This window comes from Camellia sinensis, chromosome 13 (assembly GCF_055761805.1).
Source record: "Camellia sinensis isolate YWXY chromosome 13, ASM5576180v1, whole genome shotgun sequence".
Classification (NCBI taxonomy): domain Eukaryota; kingdom Viridiplantae; phylum Streptophyta; class Magnoliopsida; order Ericales; family Theaceae; genus Camellia; species Camellia sinensis.
Window position 1 is genome coordinate 117,253,917 of NC_138973.1, and position 18,470 is coordinate 117,272,386.

Sequence of the window (18,470 nt, forward strand, 5' to 3'; positions counted from 1 at the left end):
AATCTGAGATCATTCACAGTCTTCATCACCGAAAAATGACGGTTCGCGACGATTCGCAAAACCTCATATCTGAGAGCCTTCACTTTATCTCTTTTCTAGTTTTGATGGTTCATGCTCTCTCTCTCTCTCTCTCTCTCTCTCTCTCTATGTGTTTGTATGTGTTACTCACCATTTATGTTCTCTCTTACTCTCTCTTTTCTTTTTCTTCTTCTCATGATACTCTTTCTATCTTCTTCTCATGATACTCTGTTATTCAAACAGTAAAATTTTACTTTGGTTCATAACATAGCACTCTCTTGTAAAGCCATCATCGCAGCTTGTTTTAGAGTAATTTTTTTTTATTTTAATCGTAATAAATTTTACTTTGATTCAGAGTAAAATTTTACTTTGTAATAAATAAATAAAAAAGAATAAAAGTGTACTCGGAATCGGAGCAAAATTTATTATGATTCAAAGTAAAATTTTACTGTCGTTAAGCAGATCAACATGTTGTTAACTAGAGTAAAATTTTACTGTTATAAAAAATAGAGTACATACTAAATTAAGAAATCATAGTCAAATTGTACTTTTAGATTTATGAACAAACAAACAAAAAATTCTTGATTTTTCGTTACAATATCTCGATTTCTCTTTTTCTATCAAATCTAAGTTCTTTTATTTTAAATTTGAAGTTATTAATCTCAAATATGATTTTGTAGATATCAAATTTGAGAGGGTGGTGGTTTGACGATAAAAATGGTGGTTGTCGGCCAACAGCGAGGATGAGCAACGTCGGTAGACGAAGAAGATGGTGGAGACGATGAACAACCATCGAGTTGGTGAAGATAGAGAGATGTCGTAAAAGAAAGAGAAGAAACAGAGGATATAATGGTCAAATAAAATATTCAAATAACAAATTTTGTCTTTTATACAAGACTTTATAATTATGAGTGGGTTTTAAAAGTACTATTTTTTTTTTTTTTTTTGAGGGGGTCCTTTTAACAAGAAAATGAAGCTCGGAGGGATTAATAATCAAATTTTCCAATTTTGAATGGGGAATTTGGTCAAAACTTCCCATAATAAAATGGACAAATAGAAATAGTTTTTCTTTAAAAGTCCAACACATACCACTATTACTAAATATTAAACTTTAAAATAATATAATTTTTGATTTAGATGTCAATTTTTAATAAAATTAATATTTTTAGAATTCTCTCATCAAGATCTATCAAATAAGATCCACGTTGACTATGAAATTCTTAAAAAAAATTATTACCGTCGAAATTGTTATAAACAATAGCATATTACTCTATCTCACAGTAACATGTTACTCCTGCAATATTGTCCAAGAAAAAAATAACAATATTTTACTTTATCCTTACTTAATTATGCGCCTCCTCCTTGGAAATTTATGAAACAAAATAAATTAAGTTGTCTATTTCACCAAACAAAAGTCCAATGGAGAGCCTTGACTAAATTTCCAATTTTGAATCCAAACAAAACATTATAGTTACTAGTTAATTTTCTTTACAGGTCTTTTTTCTTTCCTTTTAATTTTCCTTCACAAATACAAAATTCAACCGCAACTTGTTTATCATTTTCATTTTTTGTCACTAATAATTTTTCATTAGTTTGGAAACATAAACAAGGAAAATTTAAAAAACATCGACATCTTCAGCAGAAAAGAACCAATGATTTTGAAGAAAAAACAAGCAGGGTATATCAAAACCATTATCAAGCTAATATAGACTGCTAAACTAGATGACAGTTGAACAACTTTGATCCAGATCTATTTTGTACAAGTTACTTGCAATTATAATATCGTATAGAAAAAGGAAAAAAACACACCACACAGTGAATCTCAATCGTAAATTTGTAACCGGCCCATCTTTACCAGCCAATCTGTCTTCAGTTACAGAGACAACCAAGGATTGTTGAATATCCTTGGAAGTACAGCTCGCACCAACACAATCTGATGACACATTGATAAACTTGTCACGGGCTTGACTCAGTTTCCGCTGGTTTCAATTCAGTATCAGCTGGGTTAGAAGTTGAGGATTTCTCATCTGCAGCTGCAGTAGCAGACTGATTTCCATGATCAGAAGTCGAGGATTTCTCATCTGCATCAGCAGCAGCAGCAGACTCATGGGGTTTCTTGAACTGCACCAAGATCATGGTCATGTCGTCACATCCCTCAACGCCAGAAATAGATGGTGCCAAACACCTATCAAGTACTCTTTCACATACCACAGAAAGCTTGCTTTCATGCATAATTAGGAAAAAAAACAACAAATTTTTATATTTGATTGAGGTACCCAAAAATTTGTATTGCCAAATTCTACTTCTGCAAGAATTCTAAGATTGTCAAAAGCTCAAAAAACTGGTCACTAAGATCAGCAACTCTTTCAACAACAGGTGGGTAATGTATTATAACAAACAATTTATGATGTCGACAGTGAAAGCTCAAATATCAGGATTGAAAAAATGAAAACCATGCATATGGTAAATGTACCACCATTGCTACACATAGCCAGTGGAGGTTGCCAAAGCTTTGCCAAAGAGTTGATGTGTGGTGAGAAATTTATTTATGTATAACATTACCAACAATACCAACAATACTTATGTACCCAGAGAGACAACTACAATCCCAACCAATATAACACATGCTTTCTCTATCTTTTCTTGCAAGGAAACTCTTATTCCAATTTCAGTATCAATCAGTAAGCATGCATTTTTGCTTTTGGTCCATGGCAAAAAAAAAATGCATGTACTTGCTTAAGTAGCTTCTTCAAAGTATACTATTGATAAGAATTACCACACTTTATTATATATACCTTATTCCACCAATACAAATGCACATAACAAAGAGAGATCTCACACACTTACTGTGTTCAACTGCTCACGTAGAAAATCTACTAGCTGCTGGCTTGACATGCAATCCCTGAAAAGAATTCAAAATCCAAGTGATTATTAGATATTTGAAATATGATCGACACTTGTATTGGCAAAAACACTAATTCTATTGGTTTATAGGAAGAATTTAAGCAAGCTTGGGAGCTTTACAGCAAAACTACTTATACATAAACAAAGTTGAGCAGCATATAAACCCCAAAAATCCTCCCTATGTATCATTATAACATATACAGTTTTTTAATTTTTTAGTGTTGGGCAGGGGCGGGGGCAAGAAGCTTTGTTGCCAATCTTTAAATGCATCAAAATGAATAATTTTTTTCTTTATTAAGTGAAAAATTATATCTATCACACAGTTCAGGTTTCTCAGAGAGTAATTCTTAACTGCTTGATTTGCTCAAAACTATTTTTTCTCCAAATAATTAGGATGCGATTATAATCCAAATAGAGCACAAGTAAAAACCTGCAATTCTAGAAAGAAACCAACTTGAAAGAAACCAAACTCATTTTTAAAATTCTTTCTATCCCTATTTTAACCAATGTCCAGGACAATAGACACTCGGTAAATCATCGCAACTCACAATTATTTCCAAAATATCCCGATATTAACCAATGTCTAGGACTGGAGGTCATCCAATGGCCTGCAAATAAAAAAGCCCAATATTATTCAATCCACCCAACCCGTTCCAACCTGCTTAAGTGTCCAGCCCATTCCAATCCACAAAAGATGATTTAAGGATTTGACAAAAGTTTGTTATCCAAGCCCGTCCATAAACTCGGCCCGTAAGAGCCCGCATGGGTAAGCCCAGCTCAACCATCCCATTAGCTTAACTTAAATTATCCCGTCCATATTTTTATTTATTTATTTTTGATATCTATCAAAAAAAATCTACATTGTTCAATTCAAATTCAATCCATTAAATATATTAATAATTATATATATATATATATATGTATGTATGTATGATATTGAATGTGCACTTTTAGGCTGATGTTTGTAATTGTATTTTGATGTGTTAGTTTAAACTCGTGAGGTTTTTGAGGGAGGTAGCACATGATCAAATTCGAAATAGAAAAGGCCAACCTAGTTGGGTTTCTAACTTGTGTGATGTTAGTCCTTTTGTTTTTTTCCCCCACTTGTAAGTATTATAAATAAAATTACATTTCTTGATTGTTTTTTCATTATATAAGATGTAAAAAGGTAAAAAAAACAAAAAAAAACAAAAGGGAATGTGCTACAAGTGTACTTCCATTATATGACTAAAAAACAATCATATAATGAAAAAACAAGTGGGGGAAAATCACAAAAGTACATAACAATATATTATATATATATATATATATATGGTACATACCCTTAACGGGGGGTGAAGAAGTAAAAAAGGAAAAGGTTGCTGTGGGTCATAGTAAGGACAAGAGACAAACTTCAATTTCTTCCACTCTTAATGAGATGGAATCTTGAGCTATTAGACTTTCTTCATCACAGGATGAAAACAAGAGTAAACTTGAGGAGAAGACTAACAGTCCATCCTATGACAATGGGATTGTTAAGAGGATGGAGAAGTCTTTCACTTCAAGGGAAGAGAACAAGCAGAAATTAGATAAGAAGATCAGATATTTAAAGCTAGCAATGGAAAAAGGCTTTGCAAATCTGTCGATCAAACTGAAGAAGCCATGCTTCAAACCTTCAAGCAGAGGCCAAAACTTTCCAAAGCAAGGGCAAGGTGGAGATGCCAATGTTTCTAGGCTAGTTTTGCATACTAGCCTTTGGGTTTATGAGAGGATAGTCTTCTGTCTGTCCTTTGTATGTGACCTAGGTCCTTGGGTTGTGATTATGAGAGTCTTTGTAGTCTAGGTAGTATATAATGTAAGTTTCTGAATATTTCTGTATATTCAAATGTATTTTTGATACAAAGAGTACACCACTTATATAGAACTCTAATCCCTAAGACTAAAAAGGAAATACAAATTACACAAAATATTTACACAATCACAATCATTCTAAATTCTTAAAATACAATATAGGCAATATATTTCTCACACATGACAGTGCCTCTTGGTCAGAGAAGATGCAGCTTTAGGGCATATCTTTATTTACCTGTTAGGGTTGTGTATTGAGCTTCATTTCACATCTCTATTATTTGGTAATAAAACTCTTACCCAAAATAATAATAATAATAATAATAAAGAAAGAAAGAAAGAAGACACCATCATCTGATGTCATGGTACAGAGTTCACCTACATTCTATTATGTATATTATAGGTGTGCCACCCACACAATTCAATACAGATTTTATATATCTTCATCTGAGTTTCAACTAAATTCTAATCCACAGATTCATAACTAAAATGAAACTAATACAGACAAATCACTATCCAAATCAACTCTAGTGGCAAATAAAAAAAACTTTGCAACATATGGAGAATGAAATCACACAGCAGCGAGAACAAGATGAAAATATATGGATGAGCTGAGGTAAAGGTTCAAAATTAAAACCTTTCAAGTAGTCACATATCAGGACATCCCTTGGCAGCTGCATAACTCTGGTTCTGCATCCTTCAGCGAAACACATTCAAGGCTCAGAGGTGGCCTGAAATCAAAGAATGCAGAGCATAATTACATTAAACATACCAGTAGCTCATCATAAGCTCTCCTATTTGTTGTTGGTTCGATGCTGAGAATGAACACTTGTCTGCAGCAAGAGAAAGTGGCAAACCCCAAAGCAAGGTGTGCAAACTTCCTACTTCATCCCTAGAAAATGCAGGGGAAGCATCAATAATGTCCTTAAAATTACTACTTACATTGCCAAACAGTATGGAGATAATCAGCTATTTGAAGAATGGAACCCACAAAATTTTCTTATTATTGGTGCTTTCCTAAAACCCCTAAATTCCAAAATTTGAGGAACTTTACATACTCCACTTAACGCAAAAGAGAAAAATACACATACAATACAAGTAAAGAGAAAACTGTAAGCATTATTGCAATGGCATTTCCCCATATAATAACATCCTTAACAACAAAGAGTATATCTGACACTGAATTTATGAAATCTAGCAACTATACATCTAGCCATCATTTGCAAATTTTAATGCACTAAGCATTCAAATATATTAGGAATTAACCAAGAGGATATCCAAAACAGTAAACGGCCCAACAGACGTAAGATCCACAAGTTGAGTTCAGAAATGTCCATTGCATTATAGAAGTTTGTGGTACAAACATTTCATCAAGACCATTACAGAATTATATAACCAAAATGGAAGCAAAAAAACAAAACAAACAAAATTTATCTGCTTCTTACGAACTGCAATCACTATACCTAGGGTAAAACAAATTCTACTCATAGAAAATGAACAGAAGAGGGAGAGAATAAAGTGAGGGGGAAGGGATTTCTTTTTTCCCTGTCAACTAAGAGGCATGCTGGTAGCAGTGGAAACTAGGTTCCTTAGCTCCATCAAATGTTCATCATTTGATATATTGAGCGAAAGGCGAAGATTTGTCACCAATGTTTCTTGTTCCCAACTTAAGGGTCCCAATGCATGCAATGCCTCAATAGTGCAACGGTAGGCATCTAACTCTAACCTATGTATTTCTTCTGCCAATTCCACCTGACTGGGAAGGAAACAATTCCCTTCCTTAAAGCCCCTATGACAAACAGACTCAGCATCACTACAATCTCCTTCAGTATCTTCAACAGGACCTCTAGAAAAATTACAACGCAACTTAAAGGAATCATTGCTAGTAATGCTACAACTAGCCACAGAGCATGTAATATTGTCTGCATCATTAGGTTCTAAGCTAATTGCATGCAAACACCCAACAGCTCCGCTTGGTTTCTCCCTCTCCACATCGACTTTAGTAAAGTGAGTTGTTCTGCTGTTAAAAGAAGTATAACAGTTTTTTTCACCCTGCATTTCTCGATGGGACAAAACAGCATATATCTTTTCAGGTAAAGGGGACAGATATGCAGCAAGCAGACAACGACACCTACCCTCTTTTGCAATTACTCTAAACTTCTGGGAAGTTCTTGCAGGTGCATCAACTTGAGAATAACAATCGGGCAATCCTCTCTTCAGAGTTCTGGAGGAAACAATATGTGATTCTTGGAAATTGTTATTGCTCTTAGCAGCACAAAGCTCCTTATTTACAGGGAAATTCATCCCTCTATTTGTTTTCTTAACTTGGGAACTCAATTGATTGTATTTCAGAGTTGACCGTTCACTGCATTTCCCATCTTTACAGTTACCAACACCCTGCTAGCACCCCCCCCCCCCAAAAAAAAAAAAAAAGAAAAAAGAAAGAAAGATAAAATCAAAATAAGTTGATCCCATTAAAACTATTGTTAAATTGTATGACAAAAAAAAAAAAAAAAAAAAAAAGAACATGATCAATATTGCTCTAGAAGCCCCAAAATAAATCAACTAGTTCAAATGTCATTAATAACATATCCAAATAAACTTGAATCTAATTATTCTCAAGTGTTAACTTATTATATTCGCATAAGAGTATCAGCTATAAACGGATTTGTGGAAAATTTGGGAAGCAGAAGGTGAAAATTTTAGCAGAAGCAAGAGAATTCAAAACAAGAACTCCTAAATAACACATAAATAAAGACTGGACACTGGAATATTTGAGTTGCAAGCCTAAAACAGATTCAGAAAAAAAAACTACCTTTCCAATCACGAACCATTTGCCACCCTGCCAAGATTGTCGCACCCGGAGGTCAACTTTACTGACTTTGAATTCATGGGAGGATCCAAGTAACCTAACCAAAAAGCAATTCCTTCCCAAAACCTTAGAAACAGTTGCCATCTTCCAAGAAAAATTCTGAAACACCTCTACAACATCACCAGGAACACAATTCTCCGATAGTTTCACTGGAGGAGGACAGGGCCTAATTGACTTCCTAGATACCCTTTCAACAATCGCCTCATCTGTAGCACCAGGGTCCATCTCGTATCTAACAGTGTAGTTGTGCCCATTACCACAGATTATCTCAGCACAACGCCATGAGCCTGATGGCACCTCATTCTTGCTCAGGACCTCGACAATGCTCCCTTTCTTGTATCTCATGATCACTATATTATCAGCCCCAATTCCAATGCAGGAAACCTATTTTTCAATCACAACATAAAATAAGAAACCAAATAGCCCCCCCCCCCCCCCCCCCAAAAAAAAAAAAAAAAAAAAAAAATCATAAAACTCAAAAGAACAAATCAAAACATCTAGCAATGCAGAAGAATGATGAGATTAATGTTGTGTTTCATTTCCCTTTCCAAATCCCTACTCAAATTCATAATGATCCAAACACAGACTAAGAGAATTGGAAACAATTGAGGAATTTGTAGAGAGAGATAGAACTACCTTGAAGTAATTTAAAAATTACAGATAACTAGTATATGATGAGACAAGATGCATACATTCCATTGAATTCTTGTACTGACTATGTTAATGGAAACTGCCACAACTGATATCACCTATATTATATATCTACATTTTTGTAAATATAAAGTCCTCTCTCTCTCTCTCTATATATAGACATTACATGTACCAAATATAGTGATCAGATGAACTATGGGAAAAGCAACATTAAATTCATAAACCTAAACCTAAAGATCATCATACTATGTCCACCTGCACCACAAAAAACAGCAATCTTTACAACAAGAAATGGCAGCAGAAAATTACCAGACAAACCAAATAAGAAAACAAAATCAAGTAATTTCAACAATGAGAAACCGACACGCAGTCCAAACTTTTACTTTCAGAGAACAGAAAATTGTTTTCTGAAAACAATTTGCATTCACTAACTTTATCGGCGATTTGAGATTTCGATCGAGAGTGGTTTGGATTGGTATGTGGGGAATTTGGTTTTGTTTTCAGTCTCTTCTTAACAATGCTGTTGTGGAGGTGATGGAGGTTGTTGTTGTGGGTGGGTGTTTTTTGTGTTTTTGTTTTTAAAAAACAAAAACAAATCTGTTTTCTTTTTGTTTAATAAATAAACAAACAAACAAACAATAACAAAATGCATTGTATGCCACGTTGCCAACTCCCCAAGGATAGCATAGCTTTGTTTGGTTGAAAGTTGGGGTGCAACTTGGTTGGACTCAATTCAAGCAATCTCAATCTTGTTTGAATTTTTTTAGAGTTTGGATAAGATATTTTTAAATTCGGTATGAGCTTGGGTAAAAATTGAGAAGTCCGGATTAAATTTGGACGAGTTTGGACAAAGACATTAAACAACCCCAGCAACCTGAAGCTCGAATTATACATCTCCGGATATATAAAAATATTAAATATATATATAAATTATTAGTCATTACATGATATTGAAGTAATTTAGATTATTAAATCATATTGAATATATATTATATATACAAATAACATAAAATCTTACCTTTTTTTTTTTTTTATTTTCACTCATAAATTTAAAGACTATTATAACGACATCTCTCTTATATTATATAAATTATGTGTTTTGATGGTATTAATGATTTTCTATATATATATATATATAATGTAAATAGAATCAAATTTTAATAATTTAATAATGTAGCTGCAAAAAAAATAAAATAAAAAATACAATTTAAACAAATCGGGTTTAACTCGGATCGGACTTGGACAGACAATCTCGGGTTACAATTCGGACTTGGGTGGGCTTGGACAAATCTTAGCACAACTTGAACTGGGCTTAGACAACCTCCGAACCCGCCCGAGTTGCACCCCTAGTTGAAAGGATTTTTCACTGCTCTGCGTTATTGTGTGCCTTGTGCGTGTTGTGCACTCCGTCCTTTTTGGATTGGGTAAATTACACTTATGTCCTTAAAGTTTGAGTTTAATACATATATATCATTCTTGATGTTTAAAAAATTACACTAACTCCCTTATCATTATAGACATTAAACTCATGCACTTTATTTCTTATTTTGCTTTACTTTCTCTTTTTTTTTCCCCTCTCTCTCTCTCTCTCCTTTGCTTTACTTTTTTTTCAATGTAATTTCTTCTATTTTTTTATTAGAAGTTGTTATCTTTTATATAAGTCGGAGAGTGTGAAATGAAACTATTAATCACAATGGTGAAAACGTAACTTTCAAAATATCAAGAAATAAGATGTAATTGGATCAAACCTCAAAGGTGTCAATATAATTTACCCTTTTGGATTTTTTTCCATTCTTTCTTTATTCATTATTACTTATATTATTAGCCAATATATTTTTTTTTAGATAGTATTATTAGTTAATATTTGGAATCTGTTTTTTTTTTTCCCAATTATTTGTTATTACTATTAGCTAAAAACAGGAATTTGATTTTTTTTCAATTATTTGTCATCACTATTGACTAAAAATATCAATACAACTTACAACTAGTGGTTTGATGCCCAACTACGAAAAGTTGGCTTCCAAACCCTTCTTCATTCTTAAAAACAATTCACCATGTTTAGTTTCAAAAAATTGAGGCTCTCTTTGGTAATAAGCAACTCAAATTATAGTTTTACCTATTGATTTAAGTGTATTGTTTGTTTTGAGCTTTCAAATCATAATTCTACGCCTATTTCTCAAAACTCAATTCAAAACATAATCATTACTTTTCAAAACTCATAACCAAACATATAATTCAAAACTCTTTTCAAAACTCAATTCAAATCAATATTTTAATATTTTAAATATTTTAATATTTTAAAAATATTTTAATTTTGTTAAGATTTTAAATATTTTAATATTTAAATATGTTATGATTTTTTTTTTAATTTTTTGAATATTTTAATTTCAAAATATTACGATTTTAAAATTTTAAATTTTTAAATATTTTATAAAAATAAATTCAAACTCTATTTTATACAAATATTTTTAAATATTTTAATTTTTTTGTTATGTATTTGGTTGCGATTTGAGTGTAGAGTTGTGAAAGTAGTATGGAGTTTCGAATTATGTGTTTCGTTATGAGTTTTAAAAATAATTTCTTAATTGAATTTTGTTTTATGTGTTTGGTTACGATTTGAGCATAGAGTTGTTTTTAAATTTAAAATATTAACATTTTAAATTATTTAAATTTTTTGAATATTTATTTTAATTTTTTACTTATTAAATTTTTTAGATTATTGAAATTATTTAAATATTTATGATTTAAATTTTTTGAATATTTATTTTGAAAAAAAATTATTTCCTTTGTAGTATTTTCAATTAAAAAATTGATTAATGTTATTTTCTGTTAATAATAAATTTTTTTAATTTAATTTTAAAAAGAGTTTGGTCATGAGTGTTAATCAGAATTTTCAATAGTGTGAAAGTAGTGTGTTTTGTTATCAGTTATAACAATTTGAATTAAGTTTTGAAAACTCTTTCCAAAATTCATAACCAAACAAATTTTCTTACTTCACATGTCAAATCAAACTTTCAAAACTCAATTCCACACTCAATTCAAAACTCAATTCCACACTCAATTCAAAACTCAATTCAACACACTATTCAAAAACCATAACTAAACAAATTTTCTACACTCAAATCATAATTCCACAACTCACAAACTCAAAATACAACTCATACTCTCAAATCATATTTACAAAACTCCACCAAACGTAACCTGATTTTTTTTTTCTTTTTTTTTTAATGAAATTTTTTTAATATTTTATGTAATTTTTTTTAAATACACCTAATTTAAATAAACTTAAAAATATAATTTGTACAAAAAAAACTTTAAAAAATTCAACAAATATAAAAAAATACAAAATAAATAAATAAAAATTCAATACATTTTTGTATTTTGTTGTATTCAATGAATTTTTTAAATTTTTTTGTACAATTTTTTTACTTTTTAAATATATTAAGATTAAGTGGATCTAAATTTTTTTTTAAAAAGGATTAAAATATTTTAAAAATTTATTAAAAATGCAAAACACGAATTGAAAATTTATAAAACAGTTTTTGAAAACTAAAATGTTTCTAAAAATTAATAATTGGCTACATTTTCTTCATGTTAAAGTAATCTTTGGTACTAAAAAATTAGTGATCCTTAAAATAAACATTAGTGATCCTTAAAAGAAATATATTTTTTTTCCTTTATATTCTAATGCTATATGCTTCTTTTTCTTCCCTTTTTCTTTTATTTTTTATTTTCTTTTTCTTTTTCTTTTGTTAATAACAAAGTCTTCTTTTTTATCATGATAAGGTAAATAAGGATTAATATAAAAAAAATATGACTTAATTGGCAATAAAAACCTTACTTTCACAATCAATCTATGCCATTCTTTGTAAAAAAATTAGATTAAAATGCATTGAATAAGATTAAATGCATTTATTGAGCATAGCCAATAGTTCTAGTAGATTCTCTATCACATGAATGAGATTGAAATATAGTAAAATGGGATCAATTTTATACTAGATAAATAGGTGTTATGGGAAGTTTTTTTTGTTTTTTTTGGCCTTTTCTTTTGGCTTATTTTCGTTTTTAGTGAACTTATTTTAAAAATTTTCAAATAACTTTAGGATTCTAGATTCAGCTTAACAAGATGAATCGGCAATTTTAATTTTTTTTAAAAAATTAAAAAAAAATCCAGAAAAGACAAAAATATGCCAAAATAAGCATTTTTTTTTTGTGCTTATTTTTGTCTTTAGTGATTTTTTTCTGAAATTTTTCAAAAAAAAAAAATACGTTTTAGATTTGTCTTGACAAGACGGAACATAATTTTAAAAACAACATCGCCAAAAACAAAAACAAAAAAATTAGAATAAGAGGTAACTTTTTTTTGTTGCCAAAATGGGCCAAATTGAATTTACTGAGTAATTTCAAACATTAATTACTCAATAAAATTTTATTCAAATTCCCATAAAAACAATAATCAAATTGTTTTTTGACAATTTTAATATTTTGTTAGAGAGATGACATTGTTAAAGCATCTTTTGATATTCTTGGATAAATGCGAGTTTCCATTTGGTTTGACAATGGTGGAAACATGACAAAATGCACCAAAAACTTCAATCCCCATTTTCGAGTAGCACAATAAAAAAAAAAAAATTCTCAAAAGTAAACGAAATTTTATTAAAATGAAACTAACCGATCAAATGTTTTTATTAATGTTAGGCCTTTTGTAGTTAGCAATCTCATTGGACAAAACTCTATTCAATTGTAATTGCATTTGTTCTTTTATTTTTGTAAGAATGAGTGTTTTAGATACGAATCCAACTCAATTTGTACTCAAAGCAAAGTAGTTTGTACTCAAGTAGAGATATGTGCGATCAAGCACAGAAAGTAGCGCTCGAGTGGTCAGGACATACATGCAGCTTAGGTAGAGATATGTACGCTTATGCAGAAAGTTGCGCTCAAGATCTCGAGTGGAGAAAACGTTGTGCTCAAGCGGTTTAAGTCGATTCAATCACTTAAAGTGCATTGTTTGTCAAATCTAAGCTGAGACTCTCAGATATTCATTTCCAGAATTCGAAAAACAGAAAGAGGGTTTTCTAATGAGATATACATGTGTACCTTGATGAATTAAGAATGATCTATGGATCAACATGCTTACATTGAATATCATCAAGGAGTTTATACTTCAAATACACCTTCTTAGAATTCCTTTCTCGCTCCATTATATTGCTTTTGTCAAATTTTTTCTTCAAAAATATTTTCCTTTTAGAGCTAGTTATTGTTTTTTTTTAATTTTATCTTAGGAGGTTTCTCGGGTTAATCGTTGAGGACGAGTTTGTTGAGTGATGGTATGCTAGATTAGTTGTTAAAGGGAGATTGATGCAAGTTGTTTTGCAAGTTGATCTATAATGTTCATTTATCGCATGCTAATGTTGGGTATTCCATTGTCTATTCCCTTTTCTTATGGTTGTGTATGTCTCTTCTTGATTAACATTGGTATAATCTGCTCTTTGCACTATATGTGCTTATTGTTTATTGACATGGTCTCTTGTTCTTTTGATGGTTGCGTTCCCTTTGTCAATTCATGACAAAAACAAAAACAAAAAAGTATAGTAGATTTTTGAGTAGTGTTTTTGCATGACGTTCTTGTCATATTGTCACATGCATGATGTTCATGTCATATTCTTGTGACATTTGTTTTGTAGATTTTGAGTTTGAGAGGTTCATTTTTTTCTTGATGTAATTGGTTGTGGTGCTTAGGAATTCTTTGTTAAATGAGTTTTGTCATGGAATTGCCAAAGGGAGAGATTGTAATGCCTTTTGTAGTTGGTAACCCCGTTGGATAAAACTCCATTCAATTGTAACTGTATTTGTTCTTTTGTTTTTGTGAGAATAGGTGATTTGGATGCGATTCCAATCCAATTTGTGTTCAAGCAGAGATATGTGCACTTGAGCAAAATAAGTTGCGTGCGAGCGGTTAAGACATGCTTGCAGCTTCTCAAACCTTTAGTGTCAAATATTGCAATGTCACAAAGTGTGCTAGAGCACAAAAAGTTGTGCTTGAGCAGTTTAAGTTGGTTCAGTCTAAGTTGGTTCAATCAACTAAAAGTGCATTTTTTTTTTATATTATTAGATCTAAGGTGAGACTCTTAGATATTCATCTTTGGAGTCCGAAAAGCAGAGACAGAGAGTTTTATGGATCAACATGCTTATATTGAAGATCATCAATGGGTTTATACTTTGAATACACTTTCCTAGAGAGATATTCATCGGTGGTTTCTGGAAAACTTGAACTTAGAAGTTTTGGTGAATTCGAGAGTAACTCATCGTCGTAGATTCGACATAGGCCTCATGAATTTGGCTTTGGAAAGGCAATTCCATGGCGAAGATGGCATTGGAAGAGGCACGATGGATTTAAGACAATTGGGCGTAGATTAGCTAGGTAATTGTATGAATTTCCTGTGGAATTTTTATTCTTCTTAGATTGCTTTGGTGGCCGATGGCCTATGGTGTTTTTATCACAAACTGGAGGAGTCTAATTGTGGTTTTTTTCACATAAAATCATTGTGTCCATTATTTGCTTGTTAGTAGATCTAATTCAAGTCTCTCATAATTGGATTAGATCTATAATTATTTGATTAGGAATTGTTACTCATTGTTGATATTGAATTCTAATTACAAATCACAATCTCGAGAATTTAAGATTTTTTAATTAAAAAGTACAAGTATTTGAGTGAGGAAATTTTAGCTAATCTTATAAAGAAACTCCACTTTTGTTTACAAATATGAGAAAAGAATTTTATCAAATGGACAATCATAAATGCAAACCAGCAACCAATACTAAATTCATAATGGGAAAAAATAACTCAATACAACAAAACTCCCCTAATAGGTAAAACACAATGTTTGACTTTGATAAAGATTGACTCCCTGATCTCTCAATTAGGAATATATAAGAGTGGCCAACTGAATTAACTAAGCAGTCGCTTCTAACAAACCATCGTTTTCTAGAAGTGGGGATGCTGCTACGCGGCAGCGGCTATTGTGCGGCAAAATGGGCTCATTTTGGGGCCCATTTTAATAATCCAAACCATTCACATTTTAGAATATATCAACTAGAATATGCCTACAAAAAATTAAGTTAATTGGATATCGTTTACCTATTCATCCGCTCATATTTGTGTTCATTTTAATATTTTAAATCATATTTAATTTTTCTAGATACAAATATGAGTGGATAAATGGGTAAACAATATCCGATTAACTTAATTTTTTGCAGGCATCTTTTACTTGATGTATTCTAAAATATAAACGGTTCGAATTATCAAAATGGGCCCCAAAATAGGCCCATTTCGCCGCACAATAGCATCTCCACTTCCGTGTTTTCCTAGGGACCAAATGGCAAATAATTTGTTATAGGTTTGCCCTGATAACCAATTGACTTTAATAATAATTGATCCAAAGAACTACTAATTTTGGGGTTTTTTTTTTTTTTTTTTTTTTTTTTTTTGCAAAAGGGAATTCAAAAAACATTTATTTTTGGGTTGTACTCTATGGATCAAAAAAGTCACTTTTCTTAAATAAAAAAGAAGTTTGGAAAAACCCAAAAAAAACCAAAAAATAGTTAACTATTCTGTTTTTTTTTTTTTTTTTCTTTTTGTTTTAGATTCTTTTATACAAGATGGACTAAAAAAGTAACAAAGTGATGTAATCTTTAAAAAGAAAAAAAAAATTATATGCCAAACACCCTTAGGGGTGTTTTGGGAAGTGTATTTTTTGGCTTTTGTTTTTTTTACGTATTTTCATCTTTAGTGAACTTTTTTTAAAAATTTCAAAAAGTTTTAAATTTCTAAATTCCGCTTGACAAGACAAACCAGAACATTATAATTTTTTTTAAAAAAAATCTTTTAAAAAATCAAGAAAAGACAAAAATAAGGCAACATTAGCAATTTTATTTTTTATTTTTTTTGTTGCTTATTTTCATCTTTAGTGTTTTTTTTTTTTTTTTTGAATTTTTTAAAAAAATATACTTGTTAGATTTGTCTCGACAAGATGGACCAGAAAAGTAAAAACTTTTGACATAATTTTGAAAAACAATCGCTAAAGAAAAAAATTCGCTTTTTTTTTTTTTCCCCAAAATGGGTTAGTACACTTTTTTTGGGATGACTATTGTCCAGGCAACTCTGCATTGTGAATGATCAAAAAGAGTATTTTTGTCTGTTTACAACTTTTTGTGCTAATGTTTTGAAATTTTTTTGGCAGCTAACCAGATATTGGCCTATTTGACTAGACTTCCAAACATTTCAAACACAAACAATTTACATCTAATTCAAATTAATAATGGTATATTTATCATTATGTTATGAATTATAACTAAAATTTAATCTGAAACAAGTTGTATAGTATAGAATGATTCTTATTTATAAATGTACTTTTTTGGGATAATTTTTTTCATTTTGTATCATTTTTTTTCTTATATTATGCGTATCGTCATACTTATCAACCCAACATTTGTGTAATGAGTTCCACTAGATATGTATATCTCAAATACAATACGGAAAGCTAGACTAATCTATCAGATGATAAGATAAGATGATAGATTTAAGTACTTATTGAAGCTGAGAGGGTAATTTATATGTAAATTGAGCCGAGCTGGGTGATGGGCCATTCTGTGGGCCACAGTAAAAAGGGCTGAGTAAAAGAGCTTTGTCGTTAGCTCGGTCCAGAAAGAGCTTTGTAGTTAGCTCGGTCACTACGGTCTGAGTAGTAGCAGTTAGCTCGGTCATACCACTAAGGACCGAGGTATTTTGGGCTTTTACTCAGAACCTTGCTATTGAATAGCTCTGTCCAAGCACGCTGTGGATAGCGCGGTCTTAAGAAGTGAAACCGAGGTACAAGTTGTAAAAGGGAGAGCCGAGCTAATCAGAACTCGGCCAATTTTGTCAGTCTAGCATGGCTATTTTAGCTCGGTCGTTTTGTCATGCGACCGAGGTATAACCATCTCACTTGGTTTAAGCAGCGAGGGGGGTGTTGAAAGATAAGCATTATCTATCAGGAGTGTGATCCCTAGGAGGACTCTACGTTGAGGAATAAGAATCCTACTAGGATTGTGCCACACGGAACCTATAAAAGCTCACAACATCACCTATGGAGAGGTAACACACAACTTTGATTCTTGAATTCACAGAGCTTTTGTGTCTATTGTCTATTGTGCTGACTTAGGCATCGGAGGAGTTTCCGGCACACACCCGCCGATTAGCTCACGTTTGTATTTTCAGGTGGCAAAGTGACGACTTAAGGAGGAGCGCAAGCTTGATCAACAGGATTATACGAGAAAAATTATTTCGTGTTTGTACAATTGGCGCCATCTGTGGGAATCACAGGAAGAACAAAACCTCTTGATCAAAGTTTTCCTCGCTAGATTGGACGCAATGGCGCACAATGAAGATATGTCGCAGTCCGCCATTGACAGACAAACCCCAGAGGGAGGTGGGAGGCGCGAAGGTTTGCCTTCCATCCCTCCCATGGCAGATTTAGAGCCCTAGCGACAGAACCCCCGGAGGGATGCAAGGGGGAGGCGAGGTAACAGCCCTCGTCGCTTATCAAGTCCTGATAGGCAGAGGCGGAGGATCGACCCTCAAGTTTTGGAGGATTGGGTAAAGGAGCAGGACGAGTTAATCAGGAAGATGGTGGCAGACATGGAATTGATGAAGCGCCAGATAAAAAGGAAGAGGGTGGCGACAGGAGAGGGACGCAAAAGCAATACGCCTCCTCGCCACTCGGAAGATCGTGGTAGGCGTACCACACCGTCACAAGCAGTGAGTAGGAGCCTCAGGACAGGCGACACTCAATCAAGGACTACCAGGACTCGTTACACCAGGTCTGAAAGAACGAGGACTAAGAGGTCATATACTAAGGAAAGCACCTATCGACCCTCACGCACGCACCAGACGTCATCCAGGCAAACGGAGCTGCCTAGGTCATCCGATTTGTGAACTGTGCTCGAAAAAAGGGCACGGTGGAAGGAGGATGCCAGGGCACGCGACCTGCGCAGAGTTTCGGCCCTTCAGCGGTTGGCTACTCAAACGCATGGGAGCGTCAAGGTAGGAAGTCCAATACCGCACCTTGCCTACGAACCAACAGATAAAGCATTGGCAAGGCTACATAGCTCACCGTTCATTCTGGCGATTGAGAATGCATCATTACCTTCAGGCTTCAT

General features: G+C 32.4%; 2 protein-coding genes across 2 annotated transcripts; both read right to left on the reverse strand.

Annotated features, from left to right (window-relative positions):
• Positions 1 to 1,697: 1,697 nt before the first annotated feature.
• LOC145805656 (uncharacterized) lies at positions 1,698 to 6,129 on the reverse strand. Its single transcript, XM_082900831.1, has 5 exons — positions 6,114 to 6,129; positions 5,846 to 5,928; positions 5,522 to 5,718; positions 2,866 to 2,920; positions 1,698 to 2,139 (listed from the first exon to the last, which is right to left on the reverse strand). The coding sequence occupies exons 1-5, from the start codon at positions 6,127 to 6,129 to the stop codon at positions 1,975 to 1,977; spliced, it is 516 nt and encodes a 171-aa protein (XP_082756957.1). The 3' UTR covers positions 1,698 to 1,974.
• Positions 6,115 to 8,927, reverse strand: LOC145806399 (uncharacterized). The gene is made up of 3 exons (XM_082903233.1): positions 8,582 to 8,927; positions 7,565 to 8,005; positions 6,115 to 7,149 (listed from the first exon to the last, which is right to left on the reverse strand). The coding sequence occupies exons 2-3, from the start codon at positions 7,964 to 7,966 to the stop codon at positions 6,298 to 6,300; spliced, it is 1,254 nt and encodes a 417-aa protein (XP_082759359.1). The 5' UTR covers positions 7,967 to 8,005; positions 8,582 to 8,927; the 3' UTR covers positions 6,115 to 6,297.
• Between the last annotated feature and the right edge of the window lie 9,543 nt (positions 8,928 to 18,470).